This window comes from Ascaphus truei, chromosome 19 (genome assembly GCF_040206685.1).
Source record: "Ascaphus truei isolate aAscTru1 chromosome 19, aAscTru1.hap1, whole genome shotgun sequence".
Taxonomy (NCBI): Eukaryota; Metazoa; Chordata; class Amphibia; order Anura; family Ascaphidae; genus Ascaphus; species Ascaphus truei.
Window position 1 is genome coordinate 23,820,170 of NC_134501.1, and position 19,922 is coordinate 23,840,091.

The following is a 19,922-nucleotide window of genomic DNA, read 5'->3' on the forward strand; positions in this document are numbered from 1 at the left end:
CGATCGTGGTAGCACAAAAGGTAGAAGAAATGATCAGCAGTCCTGCCGCTCCTGACCCCGATCAAAACTCACCAGTATACCATCCGCAGACAGAAAAGAGAGAACCTCCTCCCACGCGTTTCGACCGAGTTGGTCTTTCTCATTTAAATTAAATGCTGGGGGAGCGCGCACGAGGCCTCTGTAGTCTCTTACCTGGTCTCCGGCAGCATCTGGCGATGCGTTGCCATGACGTCGTGATGGCAGAAGATGCCGGAGAAAAGGTAAGGGGGGGGGGGCGAGAGCAGACAGGGGGGTGCAGACGGAAATGTTGGGCGCACCCCTGTTCTACTCCATGAGTGGGAATTTTCATTTACACAAGCAGACAGCAGCTTGAACCGGTCACACGAAAGCATGGCAGGTCAGTGGATAACATCACTGCCAGTTTTAAATAGTCCCACAAAAATGTACAGGCTTACAATTTTTATAATTAAGGGATTTGGACCAAAACAGTCCCCCTCCTCCCTCTTTCTTCCCCCTCCTCCCTCTTTCTCCCCCCTCCTCCCTCTTTCCTTCCCCCCCCCCATCCTCCCTCTTCCCCCCCCCATCCTCCCTCTTCCCCCCCCCCCATCCTCCCTCTTCCCCCCCCCCATCCTCCCTCTTCCCCCCCCCATCCTCCCTCTTCCCCCCCCCCCATCCTCCCTCTTCCCCCCCCCCCCCCATCCTCCCTCTTCCCCCCCCCATCCTCCCCTCTTCCCCCCCCCCCATCCTCCCTCTTTCCCCCCCCCCCATCCTCCCTCTTTCCTCCCCCCCCATCCTCCCTCTTCCCCCCCCCCCATCCTCCCTCTTCCCCCCCCCCCCCATCCTCCCTCTTCCCCCCCCCCCATCCTCCCTCTTCCCCCCCCCCCATCCTCCCTCTTCCCCCCCCCTCCCTCCCCCCATCCTCCTCTCCCCCCCCCCATCCTCCCTCTTCCCCTCCCCTCCCCCCCATCCTCCCTCTTCCCCCCCCCATCCTCCCTCTTCCCCCCCCCATCCTCCCTCTCTCTTCCCCCCCCATCCTCCCTCTTTCCCCCCCCCATCCTCCCTCTTCCCCCCCCCCCATCCTCCCTCTCTCCCCCCCCCATCCTCCCTCTTCCTCACCCCCCCCCCCATCCTCCCTCTTTCTCCCCCCCCTCTCTTCCCCTGCACAAAACCATTTATCAAACAAAGCAGGAGCCGTAAACTTTATTGGTGTTTATTAGAAGTTTTCTTTTTTTTTATCAGTTATTGTAATTGGGATTTGCTTTCTCACAAATGAATGTACCATGTTCAGTGGCGCTGTAGGAAAAAAAAAAAACCCCAAACACTCAGTACAGACAGAACAAACACACACACGAGTGGTTACACACTTCCAAAAGAAACCCGTGTGCCTGAAACCGGGACCTCAGAACCAGCCTGTCATGCCAGACGTGTACACTGAAAACCGACGTTACATGTAACAAGGCGAACACCGTTGGCACCATGAAGAAGCACTATATACCAAGACTATAACGCTGATTCCTTCCACACACTCATCATGCCGTCAACACAGATTTGCAGGCACCCAGTGCCCGCCCCGGCGTGTACTTACGGGTTAATGGCTGATGGATGGAGATCATGACGCAAACAGCTTGTTGATTTAATAAAAGTTATCACTGCCGGCTCTATTTCTAGGAACTGTTTGCTGGCTATAAATCCTCGACAGTATAGGGTATAAGGTAGGATATCAATTACAATTTGGGGGAGCCACTGAGATGGGCCATGAGAAGCCACCGAGGGAAATATTCAAGGCTAGCATTATACCTCTCCAGCATAGCTTGGGGTTTCCATAGTGGGATCTTCTGGGGTACACAATATTTTTAATTATTGTATAAAAGATACTGGGGTCCACTTGCTTAGGCTCCCCAGATACCAGTACCAGACTGGTCCATTATTATTTCTCTATATGTTATGGCCAACAAGGAGACATCAATATGACAGAGGACAAGGAGAAGAACGAACGCTGGGACTTGGTTAGCGTGAGAGTGTTATACACCTCAGCAGGCCAGCCAATCCGTTTTCACGTTGCCGACTTTCACGATCTTCAGACTCTTGTCTTCTAGTTTGAGATAGTACCAGTCCTTAAAGAAGTAGCTGTAACCTGGAAGGAAAGGGACACGGCTCAGGGAACAGAAAGTATGGAGACGCATGAAAAAGACCACCTAACTACGTCCCCTCCCATTTTTGGTGCATGTACAAAGGGAGGAGCAGAGACCTTGCAGAGAAAAGGGACAGAATCACAGAAGCTTAGACAGGGTGCAGTGATATAGACGATGTATTGAGGGTTTTCAAGAGTCTCAACTTGTGGACCAAATCTGGCCTCCGAATGACCTAGTCGTGACCCCTGGACTGTCTGCCGTTGCTCAGGCAGCTAAGTGCTTTTTCACATGGAAAATATATGGCACAGCTGTTATGAATGCTTACAAAATGTTAGCGTATGGCAATATTTTATATATATATATATATATATATATATATATATATATTTATATATTTGGGCTTGTCTTTGTTTGTACTCCCCTTGGATCCCTTGCATCGGCTGTGAACTCTTTCTGCAACCATTATACAATATTTTTTGCCTCTCCTACAACCCTAGGACTCCTAACAAGGACATTTCACTCATGATTATCTGCAAGTATATATCATGACTTTCTTATTTCATTGGTGGTGACCTTATGTTATTTACTCATGTGTTTGATGACCTGGGTGATACTTTTTTTGGCAATCACTATGGTAGCAGTTAATAGTTCACAGCGCACAGCTGTTGTTATAACTTTTTGACCGGCCAGTCTTTATATGTCTCAGGAGGTTATTTACCTTTTTTCACCTAAGTAGTTAGATCCTGTTCTACATTTACCTAGGATCTTAGGATTACCCTGATACTTATATATTTCCACAGTTGTTGTGATCCTTTGGGGATTGTTTTATATTTATATCTGTTTAGTGTTTTCCATGTCCATTAATAAACATTTTTTCATTATTATTGTTGCTTGAGTGCTTTCAGTGGGACACTTTTCTTTTATATACCGGTATATATAATGTGTGTAGCATCTCGCCATCTGGTGTAAATATATCACACCATGACAGGTGTTTATACGGTCGCCCACTGTAACATATTATGAACTCATTTCCCAGATTCAGAATGGGTTGAAACACTGGAAATGATGAATTTAGCTATTGAACATACAGTATGTATATGTAATGCCGTTTATATGTTAAATATCTGTGTTACAGTCTCTAAACCAGGGGTGGTCAACTGCAGTCCTCGAGGACCACTAACAGGCCAGGTTTTAAAGCTATCTCAGCTTCAGCATAGGTGGTGCAGTCTTCGACTGAGCCACTGATTGAGCCACCTGTGCTGAAGCAGGGATATCCTGAAAACCTGACCTGCTGGTGGTCCTCGAGGACTGCAGTGGACCACCCCTGTTTTAGAGACTATAACACAGACATTTCACATATAAACGGCATTCTTTAACATGCTGCATTCATTTACATATGTATATGTTCAACAGCTAAATTCATCATTTCCAGTGTTTCAACCCATTCTGAATCCGGGAAATGAGTACGTAATACGCTACAGTGGGCGACCGTATAAACATCAGTCACGGTGTGATATATTTACACTAGATGGCGAGATGCTACACTCGTTATCCGCACTGTGACTTTCTTTTCATTCGTGCGGCGTAGAAATAATTTTGGGTTTTTAGTACCGGAAATATAAAGGGGCGTAAGGGCCTCCAGCTGATATAATGCTTCATTATTCAAAGTAAGTGACGGGGGAAAGTCTGTTTCTCACAAGTGTTGAGTCAAATGCATGCAGCGGGCTGTCCGCCAGCTCACTAACCACTTCTAAAGCCGAAATAAACCCTGCCACTGCCAACTGGTCAGGAGCTTATATGACTCAAAAGCAGCAGAACTGAAAGCAGACGTAGAAATGAGACGGAACTTTCTCCTGCACAGAACACGGAGCAGACTACAAGTTAACGGCTACGCTGCCGGAGAGGCCTCATATGACATCAGAAACACAGGGGACAAGGTGGAAGTGGGGGGGGGGGTGCATGAGCAGGGGGGTAGAGCCGGCAGGGGGCGCAGAAGAAAAACTTTGCGCACCCCTGATGGACAGGATGGGTATTATATTAGGCTTTCCCTATCATTTTAAAAAGGCAGACGCGTCTGGTGCATTGAACAGTACTGGAAATAGGCAAACGTAATGGCATTGGCTTTGCACTTCCTGTGGTGACAGCCTGTAGGAGCTGGGTAAATCTGTGGGAAGACGACTTTTAGGTAGCTCCTGTGATGGGACAAGGAAACCGTAAGACAATAGCGTCCTGTTTCATCTGCATGTTGATACCAAGAATTTCCTTTATGTAGAGTAGTAGCAAAGGAGGGAGTAGGAGGTATGACACCTTTTATTCGACCAACAAGACGTTGGTATGTTACAAGCTTTCCAACCTCTGAGGGTCCTTCATCGGGTATGGCAGAGCCATGTGGCAGAGCCGTACCCGATGAAGGACCTTGAGAGATTGGAAAGCCTGTAACATATCAACTACTGGTTGGTTCAATAAAAGGTATCACACCCCCTACTCCTTCCTTTGTTATTAAATAGAAGAAAGGACCAACACGGCTCCCCACCCATCTTTGCCCTTTATCTGGAGTGTAACTTACCACTTCCATTGTGATCCATCACGGCGTCCACACTATCTGGAACCCCGTTCCAAGCATCGGCAATTAATTTGGGAAAACCAGCGTCCATTTTCGACTTCACTTCGTTATATCTGAGAAAAGAAAGGATATGAGACAGAAGGCATAACACCACGGGACAGTGTGAAAAGAAAGATGGTGGCGTCAGCAGGGGAGAATTATCTGGGGCAGATAGGGCAACCACCACTTAAAAAAATCCCCCGGAGGTGAAAGGAGCATGGGGGACGCATTAAAGGGGATTTGGAGAGGGAGAAGACCATATACTGTAGGACAGAGCGTATCAACTCATTTCAGTGCTAGATGGGACCACAATATATTAGGGACTTCGCCAGTTCACTGAAGTGGGAGATCCAGACTTGATGCTGAGTGCCAAGCAGGGAAAACACTGTCCTCCGATTTGATAAAAGCGATTGTAAGCTCTTTGGTGCAGGTAACTGATCTCCCCCAGAGTATTATTGTCTGGATAAAGACTAGAGGCGTTCAGAGCAGTGTTACCTCCAGAACTTGTCCCCAGCAAAGATGTATGTTTTCTTGTTCTTGCTCCAGTTGAACGCAGCGTCCACCCGTTGCACGTCGGGCGGCAGGCCCAGCTCGGTGAGCTTCTTGGGATAACCTCTCTCCAGTGTGCTCGTGGAGTAAACCCAGTACTCGTTACCTAGGAGCAGAGATATCCGCTTACTGACCGCCTCAAAGAGGGAACCATGCATAGCACAATAGCCACTGCATCCTTGTAGGACACCATATTTAAATCCCCCCTTCCAAAACGATCCCATTATTTTATATGATATTTGTTGGACTACTTCTGGTTTCTGTCAAGATGGAAGGCATTGTGCTAATACTGAGTATGTTCAAAATATTCTAATGTATATGCTGGGGGTCACCGGCAGCCATCTTGTTCTATCCCAGTTTCCAGCCACCCTTGACACCTGTCAGTTGAAAGAATAGGTTTGTTAAAGAGAAGGCCTCTTAATTCTCAAAATATGTTAAAATAAGATATGGTAGTTGGTTAAGGAAAGGTCCTTTTTGGCTTTTCAATGACCTCACAAGCAGACATACAGTATGTCCATCAAGTTCAACCTATGATACATTTAGACGACAGATACTTTATCCTCTATCCGTACTTACAGTATAATGATCCACAGGAAAGCAAACACAAACCCCAGTGACACATTATCCAGTTATATCTCATAAGGGGGAAAATAAATTCCTTCTTGACTCCAAGAATTGGCAATCAGATTACTCCCTGGATCAACATCCTTCCCGTGTTTACGTATTAGGTATATCCCTGTATACCATTCCTTTCTAAAAGATGTCCAACCTTTTTTTGAACAGATCTATTGTATCTGCCATCACAGTCTCCATGGGTAATGAATCCCACATTGTAACTACCCTTACTGTAAAGAACTCTTTACCAGGCTAATTAGCAGTGGAAATAATGTCATGGTGCTATAGATAATATTTTTCTAAATGAAATAAAGCTCATTGTAGACAGATTGCAGAGTTCACACTAATATCCAAGTTTTGCCACACGCCCCGGCGGTGCGAAAATCATTCTGCCGAACTCAACACGCCGTGTGGTATAAAAAAAGATGGCGTGCCTCGCTCTGACATCAGAACGACGCTGGATAAATATTACCGTCACTAACAGGAGCATCATAATACACGGGGAGAAAAATCCAGGGAGCTGTCGGGTTGTCTGGTGAGTTCACAACAAGAACTAATGAACTATCAAACGCAAGAATAAAGATGGACAGTGCAGAGACTGTGTTAAATGGGTGAGTGCTTTCACGCCTGCTGCAACTCCAAGCACCTTTGAAATTCTGCTTTTGTGATTTTTTCCCCCCCCACTGGAAATAAATCCGACCAAACAGCAGATGTGGTAGCCATTATAAGATCCCGCCCTGTGGCCGGGCAGCCCTGTGGTAGAAATTATAAGATCCCGCCCTGTGGTAGCCATTATAAGATCCCGCCCTGTGGCCGGGCAGCCCTGTGGTAGAAATTATAAGATCCCGCCCTGTGGCCGGGCAGCCCTGTGGTAGCCATTATAAGATCCCGCCCTGTGGCCTGGCAACCCTGTGGTAGCCATTATAAGATCCCGCCCTGTGGCCAGGCAGCCCTGTGGTAGCCATTATAAGATCCCGCCCTGTGACCAGGCAGGCCTGTGGTAGCCATTATAAGATCCCGCCCTGTGGCCAGGCAGCCGTGTGGTAGCCATTATAAGATCCCACCCTGTGGCCAGGCAGCCCTGTGGTAGCCATTATAAGATCCCGCCCTCAGACCAGGCAGCCCTGTGGGAGCCATTATAAGATCCCGCCCTGTGGCCGGGCAGCCATGTGGTAGCCATTATAAGATCCCGCCCTGTGGCCGGGCTGCCCTGTGGTAGCCATTATAAGATCCCGCCCTCAGACCAGGCAGCCCTGTGGTAGCCATTATAAGATCCCGCCCTGTGGCCGGGCTGCCCTGTGGTAGCCATTATAAGATCCCGCCCTCAGACCAGGCAGCCCTGTGGGAGCCATTATAAGATCCCGCCCTGTGGCCGGGCAGCCCTGTGGTAGCCATTATAAGATCCCGCCCTGAGACCGGGCAGCCCTGTGGTAGCCATTATAAGATCCCACCCTGTGGCCAGGCAGCCCTGTGGTAGCCATTATAAGATCCCGCCCTATGGCCGGGCAGCCCTGTGGTAGCCATTATAAGATCCCACCCTGTGGCCAGGCAGCCGTGTGGTAGCCATTATAAGATCCCACCCTGTGGCCAGGCAGCCCTGTGGTAGCCATTATAAGATCCCGCCCTATGGCCGGGCAGCCGTGTGGTAGCCATTATAAGATCCCGCCCTGTGGCTTTGGATGACACGAGAACCCTCGTATAATTATGAGTTCTGTTGCTTTGCTCAGCATTGTACAGGAATAAAACGGCTTGTACACTGTACCAGAAAGGAATTCCTCCCTGAGGAACAAGCTTTAACCCTAGCCGTGCACTCAAAGAGAAATCGCTGGGCTAGGCCCATATTTACTCAGCAGTGCTACTTCAGTAGGTCATCAAACATTTGACCCCTCACCCCCCATTAAAGGAACTGGGTTCGTTTCGGTGTCCTCCAGCATGGAAGGTGTCTTTTGGCATAACCCTGCTTAGTAAACATGGCCCATTCACGTATAGGTGCCTTCCAGCGCACGGTATGGAGTAGCACCGATTAGCAATAGCGACATGCGAACTTGGCGAGATCCCGAAAGTGTGAGAAATCTGTGAAGACAGCGCTGGAGATTTTGGCGCCAAAAGCTTCAAGCAAAACGGCCGAAATGTGCAAATACTTATGAAAGAAACCACAATTAAACGAACATGCAACGCCCACAGACTTTAACCGGGACGCAAACTTCAAAGCGGAACGTCAAAAATGGGGAAATTCACAAAGTTGGCTTCGGCCCGGGAAACGTTAATGGCGTCCGACATTTTGGAACCTTTAGAAAGGGTTCATGTTTGTTTCGTGGTTTACAGCTGATCCCAAAACGCTGTACCTGCGCGGGTTGCGTCGGTAGTGGGCCTCCTACCTCGGTAAGGAAATAACGCGGCGGCTATTCCAATGCGGCAGTGACTCGGGCTGCGAGGAAATCTGCGTCCTTCCAGCAATGTCTGTGTGCGCGCGCGTGTGTGTGTGTCAGTGTTACGTCGTCGTGTCACCTGCAAAGAATATGGTCTTCTCTTCCTGGGGGGCTTCGTACACGGCATCTATCTTCTCGGGCAGCTCGGGCCAGAAGGTGCCCACGAGTAGGGGCCCCGAGGGCCGGGTCCTGGGGTTTACCGACCGCCATATAAACCTGCGAGTGGGAGGTTGCACAAGGATTACGCTGCGTCTGTGAGTAGGTGTCGTGGTATTTAACCCACGCTGTGCTGAAAAAGCGGTGTAATGCGGCAGGCATAAGCTTATAGGGGTCCATGTTACAAAGGACAAGAAGAAAAGAGCGATGCACTGTGCTCATTTGCATGTCATTACCCAGAATCCCTGGCTGCATTGGAAGCAGTGTATGCTAAGAGATAATGGGGAAAGACAGGGTTACCTGCCTGAGACACGTGAATGTGCTCACACGTAGGAGTTTTATTTCCCACTAACCGTGTAATCGACCCTCCGTAGGAAGTTGTAATCTTCCTTCTAGTAACGGCCCTAATTCTTTCTATCGTGTTGAGGGGTAAATGTTACTCCCGCGGAGAAAAACATGTTGTGCAATAATTCTAAAAAAATACTGTTTTCCTCAATTATAAAATGCTGTTTTGCAAATAATCGTACGTCCCTTTGGCACACATCTGGCCCACACATCTGGCCCACACATCCGGCCCCACACATCCGGCCCACACATCTGGCCACACATCTTGTGCTGTCCTCTCTTCCACCAGTCTGTTATTATTCTTTACCTGTCTTTAAAGAAGAATATTTCCCCTCTGATTTCGGAAATGCCATCGAACACGACGTCCTTAGTGCACAGCTCGGGAGTGACGGGTCCCAGCGTGGGGGCAGGTCCGGGGCCCGGCTTATCCTCCGACGCCCCACCTGGAACAGAACGCACACAAGTTATCAACTACGGTTTTAGAATGTTTCCCTCTCCTGCCGGTGCCCCCCTTTTGAGAGGGAGAGCAGAGCAATGCGTTGTTGGCCTTCTCTGGCTCTCACGGTGTTAACTCAATGTTTCCTAACCTGGGGAGGCCCTGGGGACTTACAAGAAGCGCTCGTAGTGACAGGAGGGACGTAAATATGGAGAGATACAGAGAGTGGTATACACGAGCTCCGACAAAGCAGTATTCCACGCTGCTTCGAGGTCCCATCACGTCCAGGGACCTTCCAGTTGCCGGGTCAAAGTATGTCCCTCCTGGACACAAAATTGCGCTAGAGTCAGGGCTCGGCCCGGTAGCCGACAGACAAGCTGCAACATCATTGAAGATTGCAAAAAGGCCATATCTCGGGAGACAAGGGGTCCCTAGAAATCGGGGGACCATGCGTGGGCTCCAGGAAACCCCCCGGTTCACGTAAGATTGAAATAACTCAATTCCAATTTGGTGCAAGCACTGATTTGACACGGCATTCACCGCCAGATCGAGCTCTGATACGGCTCATCAGAACTCAGGGAATTCCTTCCATAGAGTGACAAATAAACCCGGGGAGAATGGAACAGAAAGACAGAGAAGGGTGGGGCGACGTGCTGCTCCTTCCTTCCATGTAGTAACTAGGGAGGGAGAGGGACTATGATACCTTTTATTGGATCAACAAGTAGTTGATGTTACACGCTTTCCAACCTCTCAGGGTCCTTCATCAGGTTTGACAGACCCGTGATACCTTTTATTGGATCAACAAGTAGTTGATATGTTACTTGTTGGTCCAATAAAAGATATCATGGTTCTGTCATACCTGATGAAGGACCCGGAGAGGTTGGAAAGCGTGTAACATCAACTACTTGTTGGGCCAATAAAAGGTGTCACACCCCTTACTCCCTCTCCCTCCTTAATTACTATATCAGATAGACAGAATGAGTTGTCCTCCATTAATAACCCAATTAATATATGGAATCATTACACTTCTACGTACTGACCCAAACCTTGGGTTACCTTTTTTGCACACGGAATACAGAGAGAGGGTCCCAGATGCAAAACAAATCCTTTTAGGACGAGGGGGCGGGGAGGGGGGGAAGGGGGGAGTTACAAAACAAAGGGTTACGACAATGTTATTGCAACAATTTACCCAGTCACAGTAGCCGAGACAGAAATGGTAACATTGTGTACTATTTTCTGAAGAGAAAAGTAGCAGCTCAGGCAAAGTGACACATTCTCATACATGGGTGGGAGGAAGAGGATGAGAGGGGGGAGTGTGAGAATGGGTAGAGAAATAGAGGGGGGTGAGAGTACGGGGGGGGTGTTAGAGGGGGGAGAGTTTAAGAGAAAGACGGAGGGGGCTCGCAAGTCCGACGACACAGGGAACCCCAGTGGAAACTAGTCCTGGGCCCCGGGAAAGCTGTCGGCAGTACTGAGCACTTGCCACTTTGGTTAATTAACTCTATTTGCCCCCAATTGGATCGCAAGCTCATCCGGACAGGGACCCGCGCTCCGTACCACCTACCGTAGAGTTCCTGGATCCCACTGACGTCATCCTGTGAGAGGCGGAATTTCTTGATGAAGGTGTAAATGGGAGCCATTAATGCTCCCGGGTCATCTGAATGCTCCAGACCCAAAGCGTGTCCGAACTCATGGGCGGCAACCAGGAAAAGGCTGTAACCTGGGGGGGAAGAGGCCCATAGTTACTAAGTGCTGCTATGCCAGAAGACTACCAGGCAATTCACCCCAGGGCAATTCCCACGGTTGCCCTCCCCATGCCCCTCCCTCACTTCCCCTTCAGGTACCTTGGTCAGGGCAGAAACCCCACTTGCGATCGTCGTCATAGTTGCCGGTCACGGCACACCACAGTTTGCCGTCGCTGCGCCCGGAGCTGGTGCACGAATCGTACTTGTTGCCCAGGAAGGTGAAAGGAAAGACGCAGGGTGAGCCTTCCGCGTTCCCCCCGACCGAGGACAGTGCTGGGGGGGGGGAGGAGAGAGAGGCGACGAGATAAGGATGGGAGAGGCTGAGTCATGACTCCCTGGTTCCACCAGTGTTAATGAGGAATAGCCGTCTGGCAGCTTCCTGGCTCAGGATGTGGTGGTGGTAGAGTGATGCAGCGTATGACTACATTCCCTCTTGTTCTTTTTTTCTAACCATGACATAAAACTGGCGGACGAGGCGTTTGGTATGTGCCCTTTACCTCCAACTGTCTGTAAATTCTCCCTACTTACAACTTAGATTGTAAGCTCTTTGGGGCGGTGGAATCCGTTTCCTAATGTTTGCGCATATTCCCACTATGTATTACACCCCATGCCAAGTTGTTGCGTCTATCACTGCTGTGAAGCACTGTGTACACTGTACATGGACGGTGCTACACAAATACAGACACACACACACACACTGCACATACACACACACACACACACTGCACATACATAGTCATGGTGGGCAGTCTGGTAATACCCCATGTCACGTGACTTATACCGGGGAGGGGGCGGGGGGGAGTACCCAGCTTCCAAATCCCAGCAGCGAATACTTCAACCGCGAGAGAAATGAGGTCAGACGGACGAGGAGGCCAAGGAACAGAGCGCTAGCCTCGGCGACTTAGCTAAATAAGATGCAGTTGACTGCCCAAGTATTCCCCGGGCGGCTCTCTGCTTCCTCAGCCAGCTTAGCCCAGAATGCCCTGTTTTACTTGGCTCTGGGCTCCGTGTTTTCTTGCAACTTGAAGCCTCGAGATATTTTTCGCTGGTCGTTTTTTGCTTTATCGTTGGTGTATTGGAACGACTTGATATCTCTTGCCAACCTAGGGCTGCAACCCATTTGAACCGCGCCCCCCCCCCGCTCCCCCCAATTTGGCATTGAAAGGGTTACATTGCTTAAAGGTGCAATCCCTGGTGGCGGACCATCACAGACGGTTTTGTAAAGAATTTAACAATCTTGTTGCCTTCCTTTAGTGAATGTAACCATGCTTAAAGCAAAGATGTGGCTGCTTTTGTTTGCTTTGGAAATTTCTTTTGGGGACCCTGAATGGAGGAGTGTTTGTTAATCAAGCATTTTCTTTACCATACGGGCACAGGTAGGGGCTCTGCCTGTGCAAACTCTTGTTGAATACACAGATACATCAGACAAAAAGGGAGCAGCCTGAGGTAATCATCCCCCTCACCCCCCAGCTCACCGTGTTTACATAATAAGACAGCGTACATAATAACTTTCAAATACGATTAACAAATACAGTACATATAGGTGTCAGCTTTGGGTAAAAATGCAATCAATCATACAGATGTGACCCCTTAACCATGTCACTGCCATTGGTACACATTTCCCTAGGAGGGACTGACCCCTTAACCATGTCACTGACATTAGTACACTTTGCCCCTAGGAGGGACTGACCCCTTAACCACGTCACTGCCACTAGTACACTTTGCCCTTAGGAGGGACTGACCCCTTAACCCTGTCACTGCCTTTAGTACACTTTGCCCCTAGGAGAGACTGAACCCTTAACCATGTCACTGCCATTAGTACACTTTGCCCCCAGGAGAGACTGACTCCTTAAACATGTGTAGCAGGGTTCCCCCTGGCCCCCTCTCCTTACCTCCGCTGTGGTGGTTGGCGCGGGTGCCGCCGGAGTCAGCGGCAAACCCGGCGGCTAGCCAGACAGGTGGGGGCAGTGAGCAGGGAGCGCTCCGGTGTTGCGGAGGTTCCGCGGTGCACCCGGCTAGCGGGGGCCACCATCTTTAAAGCTGCGCATGCGCAGAGTAGCCAGGGTACGGTGGCCAGTAGGGAGAGAGGCTTGCGCATGCGCAGTAGCTCAGGCAGAGCGGCGGCCATTGCCTATAGGCTCCGCATGGGGAACTACAATCCCCAGCAGCCCCAGGGGCTGCAATCGCATGCTGCAGCAGAGCCAATAGGGTTCCTGGATTTCCCCTGCTCAACATTGATACATTTGGCGCGCTGGGACCGCGAGTCAGTCGGAGCTGGGACAAGGAAGGGGTAAGAGGTATGTGCAGGTGTTTGTGGCTCCTGCACTAGGCCAGAAAACTCCTGTTAGGCCCCAGCTAGGCCCCATCTCTCCTCAGCTTGTGGTTGCTGCAGGGACCGGCCCATAGGATAGGGACACGGCCCTGTAGTACCAGCAGAGAGAGTGAGGGACACAGCTAGGACGTGTTGGCATCCTGGCCCTTGGTGGTCTGTAATTAGATCATCCCCTGCAGAGTGAGAGACATTCGAAAGGTGGATCACTCCACGCGGGAGCCATCCACCATAGCCATCCATCCATCAGCGCTGGGGAGGCGTCGCGGAGCACCTTTCTGGATCGACAGCATCTGCGCGTCCGGGTGTGGCATCACCTGGCAGGTACCTCACCGCTACACGTGCACCAACGTACACCTCAAATTTAGTGGGCAGCGCTGTCTCCCACACTTGGGTGGGTGTGGGACTCTGAGGACACTGTGTTGGGGGACACGGTGTGGGGTTACGGGCCTGCGAGGCCTAGTGTTACAGTGTGGCACTGTTGTGTGTTGTCTATGATTATTACTCTGCTTACAGTAAACGTGTTCTATTATAACTCTGTGTTGTGGTTATATATATATATATATATATATATATATATATATATATATATATATATATATATATATATATATATATATATCTCAGCGCTAAAGGCCATGTCTGTACATACTGTGCTATATGTATGCACACACAGCTGTCTCTCACACATACTAATACTCCTTATTTTTCCATCCATATACACCAATAGGGACCACATAGTATCCACACACACTTTTAGTTGTGCTACAAACTCTCACATTTCCACACCCACCCACACCATTTATATCCCTCTCACTCCACACACACCTTGTGTAGAGCACTGTTTATACTGTGGGCTCTCCATTCATTTTTATTCACACTGATACACATACACACTCTTTCATCACTTGCTTTCAGTTACCCTTTGACACCTCTAGCCATAAAACACATCCACACGGGGGAAGGACAAGCACAGATAACATTCCAAGAGACACTGTTTTTAAGTTATCCTTGCTTCATTCATTGTAACATCGCCGGAAGAAGAGATCAGTGTATCTCGAAAGCTCGCACAAATAAAAGCATTTCGTTAGCCACAGAACGGTATCATCTATTTATTTTTTGATTATATATATATATATATATGTCCTGTAACTGGGTTATTCTACACCATCGAATCCCGCACAGGTGGAGGCGCTACTGAGCATCGTTCCAGGATACACCCCAGGCTCCCAGTAGCGGAGGCTCAGGCCTCCTGTGAGCCACCAGGTATTGCACCCTACACACACCGTAGCTACACATCTACCACTTGGGTGGGGAGGGGAGGGGATGTGCGCTACACATGTCACTGCCATTAATACACTTCGGCCCTAGGAGAGACTGACCCCTTAACCATGTCACTGCCATTAATACACTTCGGCCCTAGGAGAGACTGACCCCTTAACCATGTCACTGCCATTAATACACTTCGGCCCTAGGAGAGACTGACCCCTTAACCATGTCACTGCCATTAATACACTTCGGCCCTAGGAGGGACTGACCCCTTAACCCTTTCACTGCCATTGGTACACTTTGCCCGTAGGAGGGACTGACCCCTTAACCATGTCACTGCCATTGGTACACTTTGCCCGTAGGAGGGACTGACCCCTTAACCCTGTCACTGCCATTAGTACACTTTGCCCCTAGGAGGGACTGACCCCTTAACCCTGTCACTGCCACAAGTACACTTTGGTGTAAGAAGGACTGTTCTTTAAGGCAGGGGTGCGCAAACTGGGGGGGCGTGCTGCCCATGGGGGGTGCAAGATTTTTCAGGGGGGCGGGGTGCGCGCGGCGGTTGCAGAGGCCCCGCGCTCTTCCCCAAGGCATTTAAATTAATGCCGGGGGAATCGCATGAGGCCTTTGGAACTTCACTTACCTTGTCTTCGGCTACACGTCGCCATGGAAACGCAGCGTCAAAAGACGCCGCGGGGTCATGTGACGTCACGTGACCCCGCATCATCACTTGACGCCGAGAGCCGGAGACAAGGTGAGGGAGGTGGGGCATAGCAGGGAAAGGTTGCGCACCCCTGCTATAAGGCATTAAACTAATGTAATAGCCGCACATACTTTGTGGTGTTCGTGGTTACCTGTTTCCGGGCAGAAGCCGTAGGTTTTATCCTTGTCGTAGTCCTCCGTGGTCGCACACCACCTGTATCCGTCCGTCCGGCCCTCTGTCGTGCACCCTTCATAAGTGCTGTCCTGGAACTTGAAAGGGAATTTGCAGGGTTTCCCTTCCGCATTTCCAGCGAGAGTGAAGAGCGCTGGGGAGGGACAAGACACGACTGAATGAGACTGCCTTCCAACGAGTGACACTCACACCACATGAATGAGACTGTCTTCCAACGAGGGACACTCACACCACATGAATGAGACTGTCTTCCAATGAGTGACACTCACACACCAAATGAATGAGACTGCCTTCCAACGAGGGACACTCACACCACATGAATGAGGCTGCCTTCCAACGAGGGACACTCACACCACATGAATGAGACTGTCTTCCAATGAGTGACACTCACACACCAAATGAATGAGACTGCCTTCCAACGAGGGAAACTCACACCACATGAATGAGACTGCCTTTCAACAAGTGACACTCACACCAAATGAATGAGACTGCCTTCCAACGAGTGACACACACCAACTGAATGAGGCTGCCTTCCAACGAGTGACACTCACACCAAATGAATGAGACTGCCTTCCAACGAGTGACACACACCAACTGAATGAGGCTGCCTTCCAACGAGTGACACTCACCAACTGAATGAGGCTGCCTTCCAACGAGTGACACACACCAACTGAATGAGACTGCCTTCCAATGAGTGACACTCACACCAACTGAATCAGACTGCTTTCCAGTGAGTGACACTAACAACAAATGAATGAGACTGCCTTCTAGTGAGAGACACTCACTCCAACTCTATGAGACTGCTTTCCAGTCACTCATACAAATGAATGAGACTGCCTTATAGTGAGTGACACACACCAAATGATTGAGACTGCCATCCATTGAGTGACACTCACACCAAATGAATAAGGCTGCCTTCCAATAAGTGACACCCACCAAATGAATAAGGCTGCCTTCCAATAAGTGACACTCACACCAAATGAATAAGGCTTCCTTCCAATGAGTGACACTCACACCAAATGAATAAGGCTGCCTTCCAATGAGTGACACTCACACCAAATGAATAAGGCTGCCTTCCAATGAGTGACACTCACCAAATAAAGGAGATTGCAATATCAATATATATTGATAAGAGAAGGAAAAGAGCAGGACTGGATCTTTCTTAATGACCTATTACATACATAGAACCGCTGCTTCAAAGTCATCCACTCTGCCAACCCAGCTAACCACCAGCTCACCAAGGGATACCGGCTACAGTACAGGCTCTGCCTACAGAAGGACCATCGTGAACCTGAAAGACCATCGTGAACCTGAAAGACCATCGTGAACCAGAAGGACCATCGTGAACCAGAAGGACCATCGTGAACCAAAAGGACCATCGTGAACCAGAAGGCCCATCGTGAACCAGAAGGCCCATCGTGAACCAGAAGGCCCATCGTGAACCAGAAGGCTCTGGGATCAGAGTCGGAAAACAAAGAGTGGATTGAAAATCGGGTCACGACACTAAGCCGGCAGGATGGGAACTACATGGAGATGAACAGGTTTTGGAAGAATAAAGTGGTCTTAATCGGAAACATATGTATCCAGCTGCTTGCAAAACAACCACATGGAACGGTCTGGAGCCATCAAAGCGCCCTCGGACCACTAACACTGACACTTTCGGGAAATCACGGGGAAGTAGTTGTGGTTCCTTAACCCCTTCCCTACCACATGGATTTACAATTCAACCTACGTTTCAGACCTCCTTAAATGGAGGCCTACTGTAACTCTTATCATGACCACAAGCAGTGAGGGCAGAATATATTTCGGGAAACTACGTTGCGGTGATTCCAAAGTTGCAGGAATCTGGACGGCGTTATAAAGCCGTTCCGAGACAATGCCCAATGGCCACAATTTGGGCCTCGTTGTTCTCCTCGCAGCCCCCCCGGTGAAGTGTCACGGGACATCTCACACAGGCAGCAGAACCAGGGTTGCCACCACTCCGGATTTGACCCAGAGACTATGGGTTTCGCTGACCCATCTCCGGGCTACAGGTTTACATTTCAAATCTCCGGGCGAGGTGCGCAAACTGGGGGGCAACAGCGGGAGAAGAGGACGGAGGACGGCCAGACCGGCGCAGAGCGCAATCAGAGCAGACGGCCAGACCGGCGCAGAGCGCAAGCCAAGCAGGGGAGCAGAGTTGGAGCGCGCCCCAGCAGTCCGACCCAGAAATCTTCACTGCCTTCTCAGGGAGCACCTCCCCCCTGCATGCTCCCGTCAAAACGGCTCCGGGACGTCAAATGGCGCCTCGTTGCCATGACAACGCGACATCACGGCGCCACGCAGCATCACACTGCCATGACAATTGGACGCCCCATGGTGCCGTCACGTAACGTTGTCAAGGTTACGCGAGGCCATTTGGCGTCGCCGAGCCATTTTGACGGGACCATGCACGGGCAGATGCCACCGGTTGATGTCGCCGCCGGAGAAGGTAAAAACAGTTAAATATATAAGTAAAAAACTTGAAAAAAAAAAAGAAAGAAAATCTCTGGGTTATTATTCAGCAGAAGATGGCGACCCGGAGCAGAACAGCTGCACAGCCGAACACAAGTGTGCGGGGGAAAAGTGTTTTGCTACACAGCAAGGCTTCTCTGCTGTTTACAAGAGGACGATTGGGTCAACATCCCCCACTCCCATCTTACTGCTGCTGATCTTCCCCGTGAGTCACTTCCCCATCTGTAATCAGAGCTCTGTGCTAGAACATGTGATGCTTCACTTAGTAAACATCACCCAGGACAGACCGGAGAGAGAGAGAGAGAGAGAGAGAGAGAGAGAGAGAGAGAGAGAGGCTGAAACGCAGCATTACGGCTCATCGCTGACCCTTGTGACTCCTACTTCTTCTGCACAAACATGTCTGTAAACCAGAGCACATGCTGCACACCACACCACACAATAAAGCAGCTGGGGTACTTATCCCGGGGGGGCTCCTCATGCCATGGGACACCCGTAGCTTTCCGTTTGGTAGATTCCTAGAAAGAAGGAGAATCAAAGCACTTCGGATTTCCAAAAATACAAAGGCGAAGCTTTTTGGCTTGACTACATTTGTGGTTTTTTTTGGGGAAATCTGAAGTGCCTTAATTCGCCTTCTTTCTTGACTCCCGTTGTGTAAGACTCTGGAGGGTTCATGCGTCAAAGAACTAAAAGTTGCACCAAACGTATATAAAAAATAAAGCAGTAGCCCAAATGAACGGGGCGCAGTGTTTTGTTCCCCCCCTTTTTACCCTGGTTTTGCAGCCGGGGGAGACCACCCTGATCCAACGTTTCCCAGGGGAGCAAACCACACAACAAGAATCTCTACGGACTGCAGCCTCTCTTCCTCTGTCCCGGGTGACATCACAAATCCAAGATGGCGCCCTCCACAAAGCATGGTTATCTCAACCACGTTATCATAAACACTTCGGGGTGTACGTACCCAGGCAAATACATGTCTGATTTGTCACTGTCTGTCGGCACCTACGGGGCTTATATTATATTTGCCGATCTGGCGACATTCCTTATTGTCTTGTTAAGGAGGTTCCCTACATTTGAGAATATTATTAAAATAAGAAATGCATTAACCCCACAATTACATGGGGGTGGGTCTGCTGCCGAAAGCGGGAACAGGGTAGGGTTGCACTTACACTCATGGGGGCAGAAGCCATATTTCCCATCGGAGTCGAAGTTGTACGTGGTGGAACACCAGAGAAAGCCGTCGCTGCGGCCGGTGTCGGTGCAGCTCGTGTATTCCTTGTCGTTGAATAGGAAAGGAAATTTACAGAACTCCCCGTCTGCGTTCCCGTACCTCACTTTCACAACTGGAAGGAGGAAGAGGAGAAGTGTGAAACAGCTGTGGGGCACTGATACACTGCATCATACTGCGTCACTACATCACACTGCGTAACACTATCGCACTGCGTCACTACATCACACTGCATCACTACATCACACTGCGTAACACTGTATCACACTGCGTCACTACATCACACTGCGTCACTACATCACACTGCGTAACACTGTATCACACTGCGTAACACTGCGTCACTACATTATACTGCATCACACTGCGTCACTACATTACACTGTATCACACTGCGCAACACTGCGTCACTACATCACACTGCGTAACACTGCATCACACTGCGTCACTACATCACACTACATCACACTGCATCACTACATTACACTGCGTCACATCACACTGCGTCACTACATTACAGTGCGTCATTAGATCACACTGCGTCACTACATTACACTGTATCACACTGCGCAACACTGCGTCACTACATCACACTGCGTCACTACATCACATTGCGTAACACTGCATCACTACATTACACTGTATCACACTGCGTAACACTGCGTCACTACATTACACTGCATCACACTGCGTCACTACATTACA

At 49.6% G+C, this 19,922-nt stretch overlaps 1 protein-coding gene across 1 annotated transcript in view; it reads right to left on the bottom strand.

The window, feature by feature from the left end:
- Positions 1-1,194: 1,194 nt before the first annotated feature.
- Positions 1,195-19,922, bottom strand: part of MMP2 (matrix metallopeptidase 2) — a 28,984-nt gene continuing 10,256 nt past the window's right edge. Inside the window, exons 5-13 of the mRNA XM_075576968.1 lie at positions 19,162-19,335; positions 15,462-15,635; positions 11,109-11,282; positions 10,829-10,984; positions 9,136-9,271; positions 8,407-8,543; positions 5,230-5,389; positions 4,699-4,808; positions 1,195-2,134 (exon numbers count right to left, since the gene is read on the bottom strand). Of these exons, the coding sequence (XP_075433083.1) occupies positions 2,031-2,134; positions 4,699-4,808; positions 5,230-5,389; positions 8,407-8,543; positions 9,136-9,271; positions 10,829-10,984; positions 11,109-11,282; positions 15,462-15,635; positions 19,162-19,335 (1,325 nt within the window). The 3' untranslated portion in view covers positions 1,195-2,030. The remainder of the gene's footprint in view (positions 2,135-4,698; positions 4,809-5,229; positions 5,390-8,406; positions 8,544-9,135; positions 9,272-10,828; positions 10,985-11,108; positions 11,283-15,461; positions 15,636-19,161; positions 19,336-19,922) is intronic.